Source organism: Astatotilapia calliptera, chromosome 3 (assembly GCF_900246225.1).
Source record: "Astatotilapia calliptera chromosome 3, fAstCal1.2, whole genome shotgun sequence".
In the NCBI taxonomy this organism is placed as follows: domain Eukaryota; kingdom Metazoa; phylum Chordata; class Actinopteri; order Cichliformes; family Cichlidae; genus Astatotilapia; species Astatotilapia calliptera.
In genome coordinates, this window is record NC_039304.1 from 35,086,455 (window position 1) to 35,106,602 (window position 20,148).

Here is a 20,148-nt window from a genome sequence, read left to right on the forward strand (position 1 = left end):
TTATTTCATGTTTAGAGTGCTGTGAAACACGTCAGTCCATAATCTTTTGCATGCTATGAAGGAAACAGCATGCCCACTATAACTTATACCCTCTATGGAAATATCAGCATTTAATGTGCTCTTTACTTTATTTATTCACTTTAAAAATAAGAAAAGAAATACAACTGTATTCGCACACCCGGGCACCTTTTGTGATCAGGTAAATATCCTATGCAAATCTCCATCAGCATCTGAAAATTCAGTGAAAAGTATAGTAAATTCTGTCTTACCAGCTTTTACTGTATGCATTTGCATTTAGGATGCAAGTTATTTTCTATTTATGGTAATTTTATCTTTCCTTTGCAGCTGTCTTGGCTCTATTTCTCATCAGGGATCAATGAAGTTCATTTTAATCTTCACAAAAGCCTTCTTATAGACTTAAGATAGTTTTATTCTGCAAAAAAAAAAAAAAAGTGATGAAGAAATCTCAGTAATACCCATTTGTAAGTGCTGTACAATCTACCTTGCCAGCAGTCATTGCAAACCTGAAAGGGAGGAAAGTGAGATATAGTGAATTTGACGTAAATGAGGCATAAATAAAGAATTGCGTTCAGCTTGTATGCTGCCGTGCTTCATTTCCAACCACAAACCTCATGGCCATTGTTAGAATTCATCACTGTGGAAGGAGGTCTTCTTTTGTGCTCATAGCCTATGGATACGGCCCAAGGTTTATCATAGGAAATAATGAATAATGAGCATAATTCTGCACTCAGTGAGAACATGGAAAATCTTTGAAGAACTCTTATCATTCACAGTATCTGAGTCACCTTTTTCTTCACATACACAATCGTTCCATTACCAAAGCTTTCCCCATTATCCTCGGCTCAATTTACATATTTTTTTGTGAGATCCATTATGGAAAACCTGCGTGCACACACATGCACAAGCAAAAAACACCAACCAAAAAACAGTAAATTTTAGGTTTAAAGGGAAAGGTACCATTCATCACCACGGAAACTTTGTATGTTGATACGGCAATCAATACTCCTATACCACTCTCTATATTTTGAAGTTTCGTGGTTGTGGCTCCAACTATAACACACTGGCAAGTTCACCAGTCATCTCTTTCATTTTAACATCATAGGGTATGAAGGTGTTTGGTTATATGCCTCAGAGGTAAAGGGCTGTGGTAATATTGATATGGTTCAGCACTTGTAGCAAGAGCAGTAGTAGCAGCTTAGCTGTGCTCTGAAGTTTATAGTTTAGTTTGTGTTTTGCCATGTTTGTTACCCCCAATGCTCTTTTTATCTGTGTTTTGTCTTTTGCTCTTCCTGTTTAAGGGCAGTTCTTCCTCCCCGCAGTTGCCAAGTGCTTGCTAAAAGTGTGATTGTTGGATTGTGTACTAACAAAACACCTTTATCATATTAAGAAGGCCTTTATTGTTAACCAGTGAGCTACATAAATAGAATTTCACTGAACCAAACCAGAATCTTTATACACTTAAGTTTGATTTCTAGTCCCAAAAGCTCCCATGGTTTGCAAAAACAAATCAGTTCCAATAAAATGATAAAATATTACGTTTAACATTTGAAAAAGAGGAGTTAGCTCACTAGTTTTTGTCTGAAGGTGATGCACGATACTGTTCTGACTTCAGTATTTAAAAAAACTGATCCATTGGGTTGGTCATCATTTTGTTACTGTGTGGTTTGAATTACTCGCTATGCCAAAGTTGTAATCTTAAGCTAACACTGAAATCTTTTCTGAAGCATTCAAGTATTTGTTGTCTTGGACACTGTGAGCCCAAAGGCTGTAGAGTTTTAAAAAGATGTGTCGCACATCTGTAAGAGGGCTTTCCTCTGTTAAATAAAACAAAGGATTGCAACACGTTAAAAAGCCAACAGCTTAAACAAGTGAAGTAGGAGCTTGGAACCAGCAAAAGCTTGATATATTATCATTCGACAAGCGGATTACTGAACATACAGTACCTAAACCAACTTGACCCTTCCATTGTGAAGGACGGATAATCCCTCACAAAACACTTAGTGACAGCCCTGTGACAGTCTATCCACAGGCCCAGCTGTAGTTGTTGCTTATTTAATGGCAATATATAAATAAGTTCATTAAAACGGGCTCCCAAGTTAACAACTACAAACTTTAAAAACAACAGCAAGTGTTGCCATTTTTAGTCTGGCAAAATCCCATCAGCAAGAGACCAGAAGGCTGCACGATGGCTTACTAAAGCAGCCAAACATGGTGCACTGCTTTACTTATAAAGAATCTTGTTTTTGGTGCTTCCTGCATTTTCTGGTGATACCCTGTTTATTTTCAACTACCTGCTTATTTGCAACTACAGTTTCACATACAGTAGAAAGTGCAGCAAAGAGAACTCGTATGTTTGAAATCTGATGTATTTCCAACAAATGCAACGATCTCCTGACAGCTTTGTCGTTACTTGTAATCGTTCGACTCGACTTCGATATTTGTCCAGATTTATTTCAGAATGCCGATTAAGTCACGAAAATGGATTAAGATGAATAAAGCCCATAATTAACACTGTTATCTTAGTCTTTATTTTGTCACAATTGTATGTCAAATATATATATGTCTATATGACATATATTATATGACATATATAATTTCATTTCTTTACAATAGAGAAACAACATAGAGATAACACACTATTTTGGTTTCTAAGTAGAAGCTCCTTGTAATAGTGGCATTTTTTTCAATACACTGTTTAAGTCAAGCTCCCACTCAAGTCATGGTTTTGTTTTCCTTTTGAGTCACATTTATTCACAATGTGTGTTTGTTTGTCTCTTTTCCTTTTGTAATTCGATGTCTTTTGTGTCAATATTTTTCCCCCCTCGGGAATTCAATCTGTTCGTGTTCTTTCGAAAACTGATGGCCATCTGTTATTGGTCCATGTGGCCACACAGATGGTCCCACCTGCTAGCCATACTGAGCCACCAGCAAAGGTATACATTTATTGGAAACGGTGTCTTCTCTTTACAGAGTTAATCCAATCAGCTCGCAGAGGGCTTGGCATAAGTGTTTCCAATTCCTCTGCAGATGGGTCCTTTGGTGGCCAAGTCTGCTCCTCCGTACACAAGAGATGTCTGACCTTGGCACTGTCCCCGGGTTCCTCTTTGGCCTGCTGCCTTCCATCCTCTGGTCCCGCTGCCTGTGTGCAGAACTCTGGGGGAATACTGGACACTTTTCCCCTCTGACTCCCGTGCCGTCTTCTCAAGAGTGTTTGTGCCACCGTGGTGGATCTCACTGTGAGACCCAGACCTTTTCATGGGGCTGCAAAGGCTTTTCTGTTTTAACTCCTGCACGAGTTCCACTGTAATTTCAAAGGAGCAGGGTGTTTGAGGAGAGCCGAGATTCTTCTCCAACCCCAGGAGAGAAGCGGCGGCGGCGGGGGGGCTAACGCTGCTGGGCATGACACTGGTCGCCAGCACGACGCTTTCAGGGGGAGAGGGAGGATTGCTAACGGGAAGGCCCGTCTTTCCAGCCAGCACGGGGTGCCACTTGAAGAGCCCCGCTTGGTTCCGGTCACTCGTGACCGGGTGGCCGGCCTCAAGGTCACACGTTTGGAGCGAAGGGATGATGGGCACAGATCGGGTGCGGAGGGAGGGTGGCAGGAAGGTCGTACCTTTATCGAGGCGGGTGCAGGGAACCTCAGTCCATCCTTTCCTGGCTGTGAAGTGAGAGAGTGAGGTCCTGCTCAGGAGGGCGCCGACCCTTCCGCCGGCAGAATCACACCTTTGGGCAAAGAGAAAAGGATGGAAATGTCAGGGTGAGGAAGTCATTTATAATTTGACCTTTTCATCTTAGACACTTTCCTAATTTTAAATGAATAGAAAAGCCCGAGCAATAGAGAATATGAAGTTACCTTCCATATTTAGAACACCAAGATGACATTCGTTGTGTTTTAGAAAGATGCCAGTCTGTCAAGGCTTCACCGTATCATTTCACACCGGCACAAAAATATCTTGTACCAAACAAAATGATCACTATTTAGGTATTGTTGTTTCATAATCTACGTGTAATTATGTATAATCCTTGGCATGAGTGGCGTCTACTGTTGCTGCATGAATGTTTAACTGAGAAATCCCTCTGCTCATCACTGCCTTATCAGAGATTTAAGGCTTTAGCAGTACAGCAGGTGGATTCCTGACCCGCCCTGTGTGTCTGTTGTATGTAGAAACAATACACGGCTTCACACGGCTTCTAATTTCATTTTATTGTAGTTTTCACACAGCAAGCAACTAATCAGATGGGCCCACGATGTAACATTAAGCAGGGTTGAACGGGGGAGTAAGTCTCAGCAGGTGCATTTGCATGATGATGCATCCTCCTTCAAACGTAGAGAGCGGAAGCAGATAAGCTTGAAAGGCATTATCGTCGGCCATGACAGTAACACGGCAGAGAGGGGAAACTTATCTGGAGTCAAGTGGGCAAGTTTGTGTATGTTTGTTAAAGTTGTTACTGAAGCCTCGACTCCCATTTAGAATCGCATCCAGTGTTATTGTCAGCCTTGAAAGATTGTTGGCAGCGTAACCAAGTTTAAAAAATTGAATTACCACCCCACCCTCCTCCCCCACCCTTGGTATTAGAAGGGCAAAAGCAAGCTGGAGGTAAATCCGACAGATCAAAACAAAACCTAAAAATAACTCCAATAGCAAATTTGCTTTCAATTCCTCCGCTAACCGTGATGGGTAAATATGTTTTGACACCAGATGATGAAACTGACAATACTCTGTGGGGATTTGTTGTCACAAAACGGAAAATGTAGAAGAGTGCTCTCGCGTCTGTTTGTGGTTCTCGCCTCTTTATTAGCACTTTCCACCGCGCCGGACTCGGTGCCTCCATCTTTACTTCTCGGCTCAGTCCTCCTCCTCCTTTCCTCACTTTCCCCTCTCGCGTTCTCTCACTCTCCTTTCCACCTCCCGTCTCTCATTTCCAGAGATGAGAGGGTGTATCCATGGCAACACGGGAGACATGGGGGCTGGAGGAGGAGGAGGAGGAGGAGGAGGAGAGGGCTGTAAGCTTGGTGTTGCGTGGCTTGTAAGTCGAGAAATAGGTCATTTCAACCACCAGAAGGCCAGCGAAAGCCATATTTGAGTGATGGATGTGTGGGGGAATTATCAGTGGCTAATGAGATCTAAATTGTTACTACACAAATGCAATTTTATCCCCAAGAAGATGACAAGCCCTCCTATTTCAGCTCCTCTCCTAAACATTTGACAAAGCGCGGCAGTTTTAATTGCCTATAGCTTTACAGATTTCACCGTTGTGAAAAAGAATTCTCGTCAGCTTCTTTATTAGTGTGTTTCGTTACTCCTTATAAGTGCGAGCGTGCATGTTTGTGAGTGTGTGTGTGTTTAGAGGGAAACTGCTCCTGAAGGATCTTTCTGCACAACCATTTGAAAGAATTGCTGAGCTCCGTGGAGCTTTGTTTAAAAATGTAAATTATGGAAATAGGTCACATAAAGAGTTTGGCAGCTTGCAGTGTAACTTACTGTAATGCTCAATCAGGTTGGCATGCTAATAGGAACATTGCTAGGCACTTTAAAGTGTGTGAAATGCACAGGGGACACTGCTGCTTTAATGACAGACGTTTCTGTTAACAGTGCTATTGCTCAAGTTCCACACAGTGACAGCAAATTAGGCTGCTTCTGAGTCATATGCTAAACAGGACTGTCTTACGCAGGATTAAGATGCTCTTGTCTGCATCTGTAAATAAAACCTACACTTATTTAATGTTTACAGTGTTTTGAAGGAGAAATGCCAGTGGAGCTGCTTGACATTATGCATCAATGCACCGAGGAATACAAGCACCTCAGTGATAAATATTTTCCGTCTTTGGTGGTCGTTACGCAACAATCAGCCTGAAAAAAGGGCAAAAGAAAAGTTATAACTAATGCGAAAAGCTTTGTTTTAACATAAAAAAATCAGTATGTCAGAGAGGATTTCACATCACATCACATTTTAGCAAGCGTGACCAGTCTGTACTTTTTAAATGTGTTTTAAGTCTGCAGACTAGGCTGTGCCAAAAGTCCCTCTCGCTTCGAATGCCTCCTGAAACAGCACCAGTAGCTGCGCTTCGCTCGGGATGGCCGTCAAAATAGGCCAGCTCGCTTCACTCGACATCAGCGGGAGCATGGGGGCAATTCAAGATGTGCAAAAGCCTGGAAGTAATCCATTTCAACATGTAGCCTGTTCTAAGAGGCCGCAGTCATCTAATGTACTTTATACTCAGCTTGTAAATTACAGAAATTTAATCATTTTGTTGATATGTGAACTATGATGCTTCCCATGCTTGATCATTAGCCAAAATCAAACCGTTTTGGATAGCTAGAAATTCGTGTGAACCCGTGCATCATTTGGTAATTAGCTTTGGCACAGCCGTTGTATTTTTAACCCTGTTAAAACATGCAGATAAAACAAATTTTCATTCACAGCAGCAGCCCAGTGGCAGCGAGGATTACACACATCTTTCCCAGCACCATGATACTGTTGCGCTTTTGGGATCAAGTGTGTTCTCCAAATTAATTGTGACAGTCCCAGCTGAAAGAGGAGGGGGGGGGGGGGGCACTGCAGATCTCATTTATTTCCCTGGATCACATTTCATAGGCTGGTTCACGGATTTGAACTGAGAGTCTTCCAGTCATAAACTCATTTCTCCCTAAATTATCCCTCTGCCACTCCGACTTAACCTTAGTTAGTCCAGAGGTCTGTATCACTGAACCGGCTATTTGACCTCGGCGTGGAGGGAGGCGAAGAGAATTTCCTCTTTGCTGGCTCAAACAAACATGACAAAACTAATAACGAGACAAAGAAATAGTTTCACCTTCTTATGGACTCCATGTCCGATGACTCATCCTCCTGCAAGTGTTTGTAGACATGCCCCGCCACTCTGGATCCGTCAATAAGATTTGTGGGTATTTTGTGTTTCCCTCTGGAAATGGGTGGAGTCCTGAAGTAATTAGTCTCTCTCCGTTGTAGGGCTGGGCTGAGTGAGAGCGAACTACTCCTGAAACCAGACAGCATGCAAAAGAGATGGGTCAAAATCATTAGGTAAAGACCGTTCACTAATTCATCTGTTGTATCAGCTATAGATGTCCTTTCTAGGGTTTCATGATGTAAAAATGGTCTGGAGTAAATCGACCTTTGTGCTTGAGACTTGAAAGGGGAAAAAACAAAATCCAATCCCACCTTCAATTGACTTGACGCGGAAATTACCCTGGTATCGAAGCTTATGAGACAGATGAATCAGATACACGTGAAAGGAATCGTAAGTTATCAATAAGCAATACAATTTACATAAGAATGGAATCATTTCCATTCATCCATCCATTTTCATCTGCTTATCTAATTCAGGCTGAAAGGCTCGGTACACGGCAGACAGGTTGCCAGTCTATCTCAGGGCTAATGCAGACAGACAGACAAACATCCAACCTCACATTCGCACCTATGGCCAATTTAAAATCACCAATTAACCTAACATGCTTTGGATTGTGGGAGGAATCCGGAGCACCCAGAGAGAACCCACGCAGGCACAGAGATAACATGCAAACTCCACACTCTTCCCACCCCCGCAAGAGAGGAGGGAAGGAACTATGGGAGAAATCTCAAGCTGTGTCTTAAAGGGAAACGCGAATGCGCTTGAAACGCCACCCCCCTCCAAAAAATATCTTTAGTGTAAATGTTTTAATTTCAAGATTAGTATGCATTCCCTACGCTTTCTTTTTTTCACTCCCTTCTACCTGTTGAAAAGGGGGCTTAGATTAATTCACATTCACAAAGTGCACATGTAGCATAGAAAGATGGTTTTCATGCCAAGCATTCGTTCATTCATTCTTGGAATTGGCTCACCTACGAAGAATGCAGCTGTTTTTTCATATTACAAAAATACACCCGTGCTTTCCCTGCAATATGTGCTGTGAAAAGGTCTAATCCCAAGGAAAATGTGGAGGTTAGCAGTGTGATGATGCTCTGTTTTTGTTGCCTGTGAATGTAAAGATGCAGGACTAGTTTCTCCCTGGGTTTTATTGAACAAATCTCACAGAGATTTTGCCTCGAACCAGGTGCCGGAGAAGAGGCTGTGTACTTACTGCGGTGCATTCTAGGAGAGGTGTGTTACACTATTAAACACATACTTTTTCATGTACTTTGAGGGCTGCTTTAGAATTAAAAGATTAATATAAAAAGTTTTTTACATACATGCTTAAATGAAAAACCCTTTGCTGCTTGAGAGGAAACAGTGCAAAAGTCTTGAGTCTCTCCTGGTTTTTAATGTCAATATTTTAAGTTGGTATTTGGTACGACCACCTTTATTCTTCAACACAGCAATAGGGAAGCCTTCTTTGAGTAACCTCACCTATCGTTATGAGCTTTGGTTAGTGACTGAAAGAACTAGATCGCGGATACATGCGGCGGGAATGAGCTTTCTCCAAAGGGTGGCTGGCCTCACCCTTAGAGACAGGGTGAGGAGTTAGGCCATCCGGGAGGGGCTCAGAGTAGAGCCGCTGCTCCTCCACATCGAAAAGAGACAGTTGAGGTGGTTCAGGCATCTGACAAGGATGCCTCCTGGGCGCATCTTGAGTGAGGTGTTCTGGGCATATCCCACCTCTGGGCAGACCCAGGACATGCTGGAGAGATTATATCACTCGGCTGGCCTGGGACCGCCCTGGTGTTCCCCCGGATACGCTGGAGGAGGTGGCTGGGGAGAGGCCAGTCTGGGCTTCTCTGCTTATCCTGTGGCCCCTGCGAGCTTCAACCGGAAGAAAATGGATGGATGGATTCATGGACCGAACATTCAACATTTTAAACAATCATTTTTGAATTAACATCTGTGTTTACACATTTTATTGTCAGTGATGGATGCTGGAAGCTGGGAATCACCAAGAAGACAATGTCACTCCTACTTGTAGAATTTGATTATTTCCATAATTTTTGATTTAGCCATTCAACGCAAATTACAGGATAATTTACAGTTTTAATGTTACATTTTAAAGTGTCATTTTGATCCAAAGAGCCATGCACTAGCATGGTTAAGCAAGTGCTAACATGCTAACGAAGTTTCCATACAGACCTTTATCGTCCAGAACATATAGAAAACACTGCTTTAGTGTTTTCTTTCTGTGAACTTCAAATAAATGCCATGTATTGTTAGGGGTTATCCTGCACCTTGAAAATGACCTCTAGCTTACATACTGATATTCTACTGCTGTTAATGATAGAAGCAGCTGCCTTTAGAGACTGAGCTTCCTGTTTAGGCACACAGTTTTTAAATTGGTCTGTGGGCAGTAGGTGGTCTGCCTCAAAGCAGATCCCTGGATGTCTGCAGTAATGAAGCAATGGTATTAAATCCAAGGTACACCGAGCCATAATGCAATCTGATGTGTGAGCACATCATGCAAAGACAAACAGATCCCAATGAATATGTAATCACAAAATACACTCAATTATTTTGATGTTATTATGAATTTCTTTAAGACACCGTGGCTACCCTGATCGTTGCTTACCAGCAAATCCTCTGTGATCAATATGTCAGTTGATTGTGCTAGTTAATCTGAACCACTGAAAAGAGCTGAAACATATTATTATTGTCGTGTAAATAACTTTTTTTTGTATTGAACCATTAAACAAAAATCAGCACCACACGCTCTCACAGCTTGATTTTGGCTCTTGAATAATTTGGCGCAGCACAAAAATGGCTTGTGTATGAAGTGCTGCATTGTTTGATTCTTCTTGTTATTGAAATAGTAATCAAGATGTTCAAACTTTAGGATTTTCTTGCCAGTCATTAAACTGAACTCCCTGATTCCTTTTCTTTCATGCAGTCCAGTGGATGACTGCTTAATAATTGATAAACCACTGGAACACTGAAAAAAACAACAACAAAAAAACGCTCTGCTACAGTAATTTGCTGATGTCCGTGGCTGTGGAACAAAAAGCATACACAATGTTGGCTCTAGTGTTTGCTGGCTTTTATATCGACTGATGTTGTAAAAAGTTGATATGAATACAGCTAAATATTGTCCGTTTTGTTGGCTATTAGCGTGCTGATTTTTTTAAAATTAGGATTAACTGGAAAAAACATGAAAACATGATTTTTTTGGGGCTGTTGTAATTACTGAATGATAAAAGTTGAACCTTTTAAAACGGAAAGGCAGCTGCTTATCTCCACAATTCAACAAGACTGTGCAACCCCCTGATGTTAAATGGGTAAGCCTGGTTGGTAGGGTAATCCTGTACTTATTTAAACCACTTCCTCCCTCTGTTAATGCCTTTACCGGACATATCGCAGAGAGAGAGAAACGGCAGGAAAACAGAGGGGGATGGCATGTGACAAAGAACCTGAGGTGAGTTAAAAAAATGGAAAAAGTATGCCACATTTTCAGAGTAAACACCATTTTCTACTAAACCAGCAGGAAACACCCACATAGCACTTCTGATATTCACTATGGATACTGATTATGTCCCCTACTCAACATGTACAAGCCACACGTGGCGGCTTTCAGCACATTGATTAGGCTTCTTACTACAATTTTCTCATAATACCATCATGACAAAGGAATCATTGTAATCAACTGAATTTAAGTGAAAACAGCAATTGACTTGTGTCAGCAGGAGTCCACTGTTTTCATCAAAGCAACTCGTACATATTACCGCATTCAATAGGACACGCAAGTGCGAAGTTACGAATCGAAATGATTTTTGCCCTCTAAACATTTGATGAACGATGGTTGCCTTGAGCTTTTTTTCTGCAATCAACAGGCGTGTAGTTCATTTAACTGCAGGAGGAGAAGAGCAGGAAAAACAAGCTCAATACATCCTTTGTCAAATATTATATCAGGTGAACAAAATAAAGATTTAATTGCTTTTGGCGCTGATGTGCTAGATAACACATGGCACAAGGTTTTAAGTTCATATTTAACCAGCATTGTAATGCCAATTATTCTTGGCTGAATGACTTAAATCATGGAAATCAGGGCTGAAAAATCTCAGTTCTGGAGTCAGAAATTCCCAGCTGCCATCAAAGGCAGCATACCCACGAATAGGCTGAGTATGACAGGGCAATATGGGCAAAAATATTTATCACGATATATAAATTGAAAATTTGCGATAACGATATAACTGATGATATAATTAACACGAGACAAAATAATTTACAACTCTGCAACTTTATTAGTGCAAAAAAAACAAAACCAAAAAACCTATCAATGTATTTTCACTTAAACAAGCAGCTGTTTTTTAATGCAAATTCCTTGCTGACAGTTTAACCATTTCCAGTGAAAATTGGCCGACATATCCTCAGCATAACCATGTATAATATCCACAAAACTTAAAAAGAGGTTATACAAACACAATACGTTGAAGCACAGTACGTATCACTCCGCGAGGCTCCTGCCTACGATACCTGTAATGCTCCGACAATCCATCAAGCGGTGCGGCTTCATAGCTTATCAAAGTCATACTAAAACATTTTTTGACAGATTTTCGAGCGCCGTGTATCACATAAAATCGGTTCAAGGTCAGTAAGCACAACCAGAATTCATACACCGGATTATAAGGTGCACTGTCGCTTTTTCAGAAAATCAAAGGATTTTAAGTGTGCCGTATTTTCTGAAAAACACGGTAATAACGACGGCCTACTTGCATGCTCTACCAAAAATTGTGCTTTGGTGTGTATCTGACGGACGAAAGCTAAACCAATTCCACACCACTGAGGTTGCAGCATTTTTACAAACCAATTCTGGTTCATCCGTTTCATTCAACGATCCGTTTTTGCCCTTCTCATTCTGCAATGGTAGTCCTCAAAGGATTAATTCTACTTAAGTTGATTTACCTTACAAGAGATCTGGATTCACACGAGATTCATAATCACCAGAGAATCCATCTTACTAAGTTTGTCAACTACTGCATGCAATCAAAGGCGCACTGAAGTCGGTGAAATGGGAGTCCTATGAGGAACTATGGGGTGTATAAGGTCAACTAAAGGTCTGGTTTACCTTTAATAATGGATCTTATATGTAATCACCTAACAAAGTATTTGTTAAGTATCTTTAGGAGTCCTTTATATGCATATTTTCTTTAAGAAATCTTGCTAGCTTTCAAAGCTTTCAAGGTCTTCCGAATCTGTTGTTTTCTTCCCCTCATTGATGTTCCTTGGTTGTCCTGTGGCTTGTTGATCTGCTGTTTGAGTTTAGTCCATGGTGGGGCTATTGCGCAGATGGTTCAGTCAATCACCTGTCTTTTTTGAAGAAGACTGTCCTAACTATTTTTCACAGAGAAGCTCTCTGCAACAAACCATGTTTCAAAAATGTTGATAAGATCTTCTGGATTTTCCACTAGTGCAAACGTTGGATGATATTTATGGGTTTTAAACAAATATCTTCTATTGCAGACATTTCCATTGACTGCAAGGCAAGATATTGCTAATGCCTTTGGTGACGTGTATTAAAGGATAACGTTTGCTTGTGCAAAACAACAAATCCTGTCAGCCTTAAATGTGCTTAATGCTAATTACAGAAGGTTCAGATGCACTAACGTATTAATGCTAAGTTGGTTAAAGATTACGTTACAGCTGTTTTAGAATCGTATTGTGACATTTAACAAAATCTCAGCTCAACAGAGGCAATCTGCATTACAAATGAATCAGTTTGCATATAATCCAGCCTAATTATAAACCAATGAGACACAGGTAACCATTTTCAGCAGTATTGATAGGCCATATTGACACATGTTTATGGTGCAGTTCTCCTGATAGCTCACGTTGTGGTCCACTTTCAGGTCAATAGCTGAAAGCATCTCAACATCATCCATCACAGTCTAGTTCTCCCCTGCCTCGGCCTACTTTGAGAGCAAGCTGAACAGATGATTGACTGTCAGCTGCCCTTCATGAGGCACCTGCACGACACTGCGGAGAATAAAACACCAGAGGGAGATGGTACCATCCCCGCAGCCACATATGACAACCTTTTTTTGTAAAAAACTTTCCTCTTTGACACAGCACTGGTCCATTAAAACAGAATAACTGCTGCCACAGTGGGGCTTTCACTAAAGGTGGCATCGCAGTCAGCCACACATAAAAAAAAAAACCTTCCTCGGTATATAGAGACAAGCTCGCCATTCACCGTTTTCTACCCTAACATAGGCTCTTTTAATCTCTGTACATTCTGTATTCTGTGCTTTTGATGCAGAATATGGAAAATCCATCACGCTAAACCAAAAATAATGAGGGTTTAAATAAATATGTTAAAACTTATGCACAACAGTTCTGTTTAAAAGTATTGAGTCACCCCGATTTATTTCTATTTCTCTTTTAATGAGCCAGATTTTCTTGTAATTTTATGAAAGTGGTGGTTTTTTTGTCTAGCCACAACACTGACCTATAAATTCATTCAAGCATAAAAAAGGCACCTGACTCAAGGGGTGAATCAGCATTTTGTCCACACATAACAACTTGGCAAAAAACTATTTGCAGCTAGTTGCAAAAATAGATAATTTGCTTCCCTTTCTTTTGTTGAATCTATGGAAAATGTGAACGCTAATGCAGTTTGACAAGTCATAAAACAGTATTAGAACTATTTAACCAGTATAAATGGAGGAGATCCAGAACATTGAGTGTCTACAACCATCTTTAAAACATGGTGGAGGCTCTGTGGTGGTTTGGGGCTAAATTTCAGCCAGTGGCGTTGCCGATCTTGTCAAAACTGATTGAAAAATAATTACATTTCAATCCAGCGTGTAATACCATCTGGAAAGCATCTGATTGGAAACGGCTTTATATTTTAGCATGAAAATGATTCAAAACATATTCCCAGTGAAGTTCAAGTATACCTGAAAAGAAAGAGCACACAATGGAGCACTATCAGTCATAGACTGATCTGGCCAGAGCCCAGACCTCAATAATACTGCAGCAGTGGGAACATCTTGACAGAGAACAGAACAAAAGGCAGCCAACATCCAAAGAAGAGCTTTGAATTTCCTTCAACAAGCCTGGAGAACTATTTTTGAAGACTCCTGAAAGAAGCTAGAAAGCCTTGCGTTTGCCTGTTTGTGCTTCATTTCCATGCATGTTTGCAAGTTTTAATCACTGCAATTATGTACCATTTCCCACGCAAAAATACAAAGAAAAGGGTGGCTCAAGACTTTTGCACAGTGCTATATCTTGCATTGTAACATAATGTGCAGCTCCAACACTGTTATTCAGATTTGGTACCAATCATCTCAGGTAACAGGCAACAAGTATGAGGATCAACAATCCGTGTAATAGCTTCTAAGGAAAATAAACTTCTTTGAAAAGATGGAAGGCTTACATGTCGTGTGACTGAATAGCATTAACTGTCAAAGTGTGCCTGAATCCATATCATCAAAGCAAATGAAACGTCTCTGTAAACAGCTCAGATGAGGCCATTGTAGCGCGGCCTATATCCACATCCCTGTGTTCTTCTGAGGATTGGAAACTGCAGCATTTGGTACTGAGTGCTGTGCTCACAAAGCAACCCTGCTTGCGATATCCCTCGTAGCAAAAAGCAAAAACGCTGTTCATTTCCTTGAATCTTCTGTCATTTGAAGGATGGCATAAAAATTGGGCTGAGTCAGTGTTTAACTCTGGACATTAAATTCACTTCTCCTTGGAGGAGTGTTATTATGTTCGCTCCTATCTGCGTTCAACTAGTCATTTCAGGAGATGCCCGAGGACACATTTAATTACTTTGAACAATTTACTTGAATGCCATGTAAATAAAGACGTCTCCATCCTCAACTAGCTTGACAGCCTCTACTCTGTTTTTTCTTTTTTATGTCATGCTCGCTGAACCAATAATCATACAATAAAATGCACGCAGATATAAGATCTAACCTCTATGTGTATGTGATCTGTTTTCTTTTGTTAGCGGCCTCGACGATATACATATTACACTACATGGGATGATTAAATTTTTCACCTCACTGCCCCTTATGGCTCAAACATGCTGACTCAGCCCCAGATATGAAACAGGGCAGGAAAAAAAAAAGAGCATGTCATAATTGTACCTGAAGCGTTTCCCTTTAGACAGTGCTTTGCTGAGAATAGGTGGAGCTACTGTTGATGCCCCTGGTGCCACTTTGCCGCCCTTAACAGACGATCCGTGAGAAGTGCAACTCTGCAAGAAATAAAGAAAGTTGCGCAGGCAGTTAGTGAAACTCAGATACTCAATTAGTTATACTCAGCAAAAGACCCGGAAATGTAGCTAGATTCCACTGCTGTAACGATTAAAATGAAAAACAAAATGTCCAATGTAAGTAGCTATGTAAGTACACAGAAGTGAAGCTTAGGATATAACACATAAGGCTGATAATTCTCTATGAGTTTAGCAGCAATCCCCAGTCAGGTCGAGCGTGTTCTCTCGCTGATGTATCCCCGGTTAGTCAGGCAGAGCGTCTTTAATTGCATTTTACATTTTAAAGCGGCAGATTAGGAGGGGACACTTTGTGAATAAACTCCACACTGGCCCTCACAGCACTCCTGATTCACTCAAGAATTAATCCAACACAAGATTACATTAATGGTTTCCTAAAGAAATTGCCCTCTCAATTCTTTCCCTTTATTCTTATCAAAATTAACACTATTATCTTACAACAGGCTGCAGTCAGAGCTCTGGCACAGTGACCGTGAACGCCCCGAGACCCCCTCTGTGAAACACTTAAGTCATGAGATAATTCTGTCATTCCAGTTACAGCTCTCTCTCTCTTTCGCTGTCTGATTGTACATCACTAAAGCAATTGCATGTGACTTAGTGCTGGGTTCACGGTTCTCATGAATGATAAGCCTCTTTTTTTCCCCATACACCGTTTGGCTCCCAGAAGAAGCTGTTACCGCTGCTCACTAGTTGTGCAAGAAAATAGTATCATTTGGCCACCCTCTCATATACCCTGCGGGGGGAGAACACCTCACTTTGTGAAACAATTGCCATGGCAAAGCTTCCTGGGGGAAGATATCTATGTCAGGGGATAAAATAAATAGCTGTTGGCAGTCTGCCATGCCATTCAGGTCTGCCACTGGCAGACAGTGGCGTAGCCCATTGGCGTAACCCAGTTTGCTTGTTCCCTCCCATCACAATTTTGCCTTGTTTCATGCCACTTGTGAACCTTGGATAAACACAGCGCAATGTTCATACACAAGGAAAATACAAGAGAAGGAGAGAGTGACAGGAAAAAACCCTCCCCCATCAATATGTTGACTATCACCTTCATATTAAGAAGTAAAGCAAACCTATGCATTCAGAGCAGCCATAATCCCCCTTGGATTACGATCAAACCACAGGTCCTGAACTGTGCATAATAGGATATTTGACCATTCTTCAACAAGGACAGTCTTTGAGCTAGCAGCTCAAAACTGCATGTACGTTTACTGAAAGAGCATGTCTTAACACTTCAGGCCAAGGTGTGAAGATTTTTAATGGACAACAAATGCGACTCTACCCCGTATTTAAATGTTAACAAGTTCATTCAAATTATGCACTGCCATGCTCAGATTTGGATTTAACATTCAGGCTGCACTGTCCTTTCCTTTTAATAGTCGCTGAGATACCTGTAGAAGTTATCATATCTCCCCTTCAGCTGACACAACACCCCTGCTGAACAAGCGGCTAATAGCCCTGATCCATTTCATACTCATAATTGTACTCTGCTTGATTATCTGATGGCAGAAGCACAGCTTCAATACTTTACACTTTCACACTTTCTGAGACATACTACATGGGTGCTAATTGAAGCTGTTCCATCAAACCTTTCCCAGATGTTTGAAGTTCATTAAACAACGTCAATCTGATAAAAACTAATGAATCAAAATGAACGATTCTCTAATTATCTTGAGAAAGTCTTTGGCATACAAAATTAGACAAAAAACACATTACTTCATAATACTAATGAAATGATAATAAAACCGACTATGGTTCAAGAGAACCTAGCCTTGAATCACACCGGAGCATTCATTAAAATATTCTGATATGATGAAGTATTTATATAGCATGCTCACTCCTGAGAGGGACTCTTCTTAGAAGACTAGTTAGTTAGAACCACTCAAGCTTCAAGCTGATGCCCTCGTTGCCTGTATGACCCTATTCCTTCATGTCAGCGCATGTCTGTTGCCGTGCAGCCTGTCTCATGGGTGTATAAGCCATCTCTTTCATTTGACACATATTATTACCACAGAGGTGTTGATTCAAATAACAGTGGACACAGAGGGGTGTTTCAGTATGTACTTACAGTTCATTTTCTCTTTTTCGTTTCATTTCCTTTCCTTTGTAAAATACTTGATATATACAAGTCCCAGCTGTTTACAAGTGTGTATTTGAAGTAACTGTTCATGTGGAAATGTATACTCTGAATTGCAGATGGAAGAAACATATGCACAGAAATAGCTACAGATGTGCATACAGTATATATAATGCTTCATGTTCCACTTCAGGTGCCCTATCAAAACATCAAAAAATAATAATCATCTGTATTTCTTAAGGGGTGGTTAAAATAATGGCTATTTACTTGGGCAACCTCCTGTAGTCATGTAAAATATAAACCCTTAAATCTTTTCGGAAAGATGGTCATCGCCTCAGGCATAACAAGGAAAATGGTGGAGAAGGTTGCTGTCAATACAGGTTTGCATGCATGTGCTTAACATATAGCTAATACACTATTCTTACACGTTCACAAGACATTTTATTAGATACATCTTGCTAGTAGCGGTTTGTTTCTTTGGCAAAGCAGGCTTAATTCTTCATGGCTTGGATTCGATGAGGACATAAAAACATTTCTCTGACATTTTGGTCTATATTGACATGAAAGCATCACACAGTTGCTTCAGATTTGTTCCACCACATCGCAGAAGAGTTCTGGTGGCCGTGGAGGCCATTTGAGTATAGTGAGTACAGTACAGTTTGTAATGAATCAAATTGAAAGCACTTTGTACTAAGGGGCCTAAAGTATGCCAAGAAAATATCTTGGTTTGAAAGAGGAGTAAAAGAGGCCATTTATGTCCACTGTGAGCGACCATCTTTGAACAGAGGCGGTGGCTTATGACACAAACTTTCTGAAATCTATAATCCAGTCCCTTCCCAGACGCCTTAACGCCCACTCACATCTCGGGGCATCTGACCTCAGGAAATCACATGATAGGGTGGGGCCAGGTTTCACAATGAGCTCACCCAAAACCTTGACTGATTGTGACCTACACCCGTTTTCACACCTTGGCTCGTGTGATTAGGTAGAGGATCATTAGGGTGTCGATATGTCCCTCTTGGGGGGAAACTCCCACAGGGTTTAAACCTGGGACTCTCCACTATTTGACCCTAGAACTGAAGAAGCTTCTCAGATGAGAGGTGAAACGTCTTCAAGTTCAGACGCTTTTCTTTCCAAGCTCCTTAGACTACGATGACCTGGATGACTGAGAACCTTCACAGACAAGAAAGTATCTCCCACACCATTATACCAGCAGCCTGAACTCTTGATCCAAGGCAGGTTGGATCGATGCTTTCATGGTATTTACGCAAAACTCGGACCCTGCCAACAGCAAAAATCGAGGCTCATCAGACCAAGAAACACTTTTCCAATCTTCTACTGTCCACTTTAGGTATGCCTATGCAAATGTTATGCTCGGTTTCTTGACAGGAGTGGCACCTGATGTGGTATTCTGCCACTGTAGCCCATCTGCTTCAAGGTTCAATGTTGTGTGCATTCTGCATACTTTAGTTCTGACGAATGATTGTTTACTAGTGATCAGTTACTGTTGCCTTCCTGCTCAAAGCAGTCTGGCCATTCTCCTCTGCCCTCTGGCATCAACACCATCAATTTTCACCCAGAGAACCGCAGCTCACTGGAAGTTTTCTCTTTTTCAGACCATTCTCTGTAAACCCTAGAGATTATTTTATTAACCTTTATTTAACCAGGAAAAGTCCCATTGAGATTAAAAACCTCTTTTGCAAGGGAGTCCTGGCCAAGAGGCGACAACACGTTGAAATTACAAAGTTACATACATATTATAAATAACAATTACATTTTAAAAACATTTTTCTCTGGCTCTCTCAATCTGGACTTAAAAGCATTTAATGAAATAAGATCTGCTATCTTCCAGTCTTTTTGCATCATGTTCCATGTGAAAGGGGCAGCATAAGTAAAAGCCCTCTTTCCCAGTTCAGTTCTGGCAAATGGAACATTGAGCAATAAAAGATCGCTTGAACGCAGGCTGTAAGAAACAGTACTTCTCCGTGTGAGCAGATCGCAAATGTAGGTGGGCATTTGTCCAAGCAGGGCCTTATAAATAAAGATGCACCAGTGAGCAAACCTCCTGGAGGACAACGAAGGCCATCCCACTCGAGCGTACAGATCACAACAATGGGTCAAGGCCCTACAGTTTGTAATAAACCGTAAGGAGGCATGATAAACTGAGTCAATCTTATGAAGACACTGGGCGGAAGCATTCATGTACAGCAGATCACCATAATCTAAAACAGATAAAAATGTAGCATTTACAAGACGCTTTTTTGTCTCAAAAGAAAAGCAAAATTTGTTTCGAAAGAAGAATCCCAATTTTAGTTTGAGTTTTTTCACAAGATTGTCTATGTGAGGTTTAAAGGTCAGAGAATCATCAATTAAAAAGCCAAGATATTTATACGTATGCACCACTTCTATGAGGTTTCCCTCAAGAGTGGACACCAAGGGGACAGTTTGAGGAAATCTCTTCATGTTTGAGAACAACATTAGCTTTGTCTTTTCAGCATTGAGAACCAATTTCAGCTCCAGAAGTGTGTGCTGAACCACGTCAAAAGCTTTCTGCAACGATTCTATTGCCTTTTCAAAGTTTGAGCCAAAGGAATAAATTACTGTGTCATCAGCATAAAAATGCATACTAGCATTGGACACATTTTGTCCCAAGTCATTTATATACATGATGAACAGCAGAGGTCCTAAAATTGAACCCTGTGGCACCCCAGTGTGAATATTCAAAAGTTCTGAGCACAGATTTTCACATTTAATGCATTGAGTCCTGTCACTCAAATAGTTAGTGAACCAGGAGACAACATGTCTAGACAGCCCCAAAGAAATAAGCCTATGCTTTAAAATGGCGTGATCCACAGTGTCGAAAGCTTTTGACAGGTCAATAAAGAGAGAAGCACA

The 20,148-nt window shown here is 40.9% G+C and overlaps 1 protein-coding gene across 1 annotated transcript in view; it reads right to left on the reverse strand.

Annotated features, from left to right (window-relative positions):
• Positions 1 to 2,526: 2,526 nt before the first annotated feature.
• Positions 2,527 to 20,148, reverse strand: part of nrg3b (neuregulin 3b) — a 202,393-nt gene continuing 184,771 nt past the window's right edge. Inside the window, exons 7-9 of the mRNA XM_026163089.1 lie at positions 15,031 to 15,140; positions 6,836 to 7,018; positions 2,527 to 3,744 (exon numbers count right to left, since the gene is read on the reverse strand). Of these exons, the coding sequence (XP_026018874.1) occupies positions 3,003 to 3,744; positions 6,836 to 7,018; positions 15,031 to 15,140 (1,035 nt within the window). The 3' untranslated portion in view covers positions 2,527 to 3,002. The remainder of the gene's footprint in view (positions 3,745 to 6,835; positions 7,019 to 15,030; positions 15,141 to 20,148) is intronic.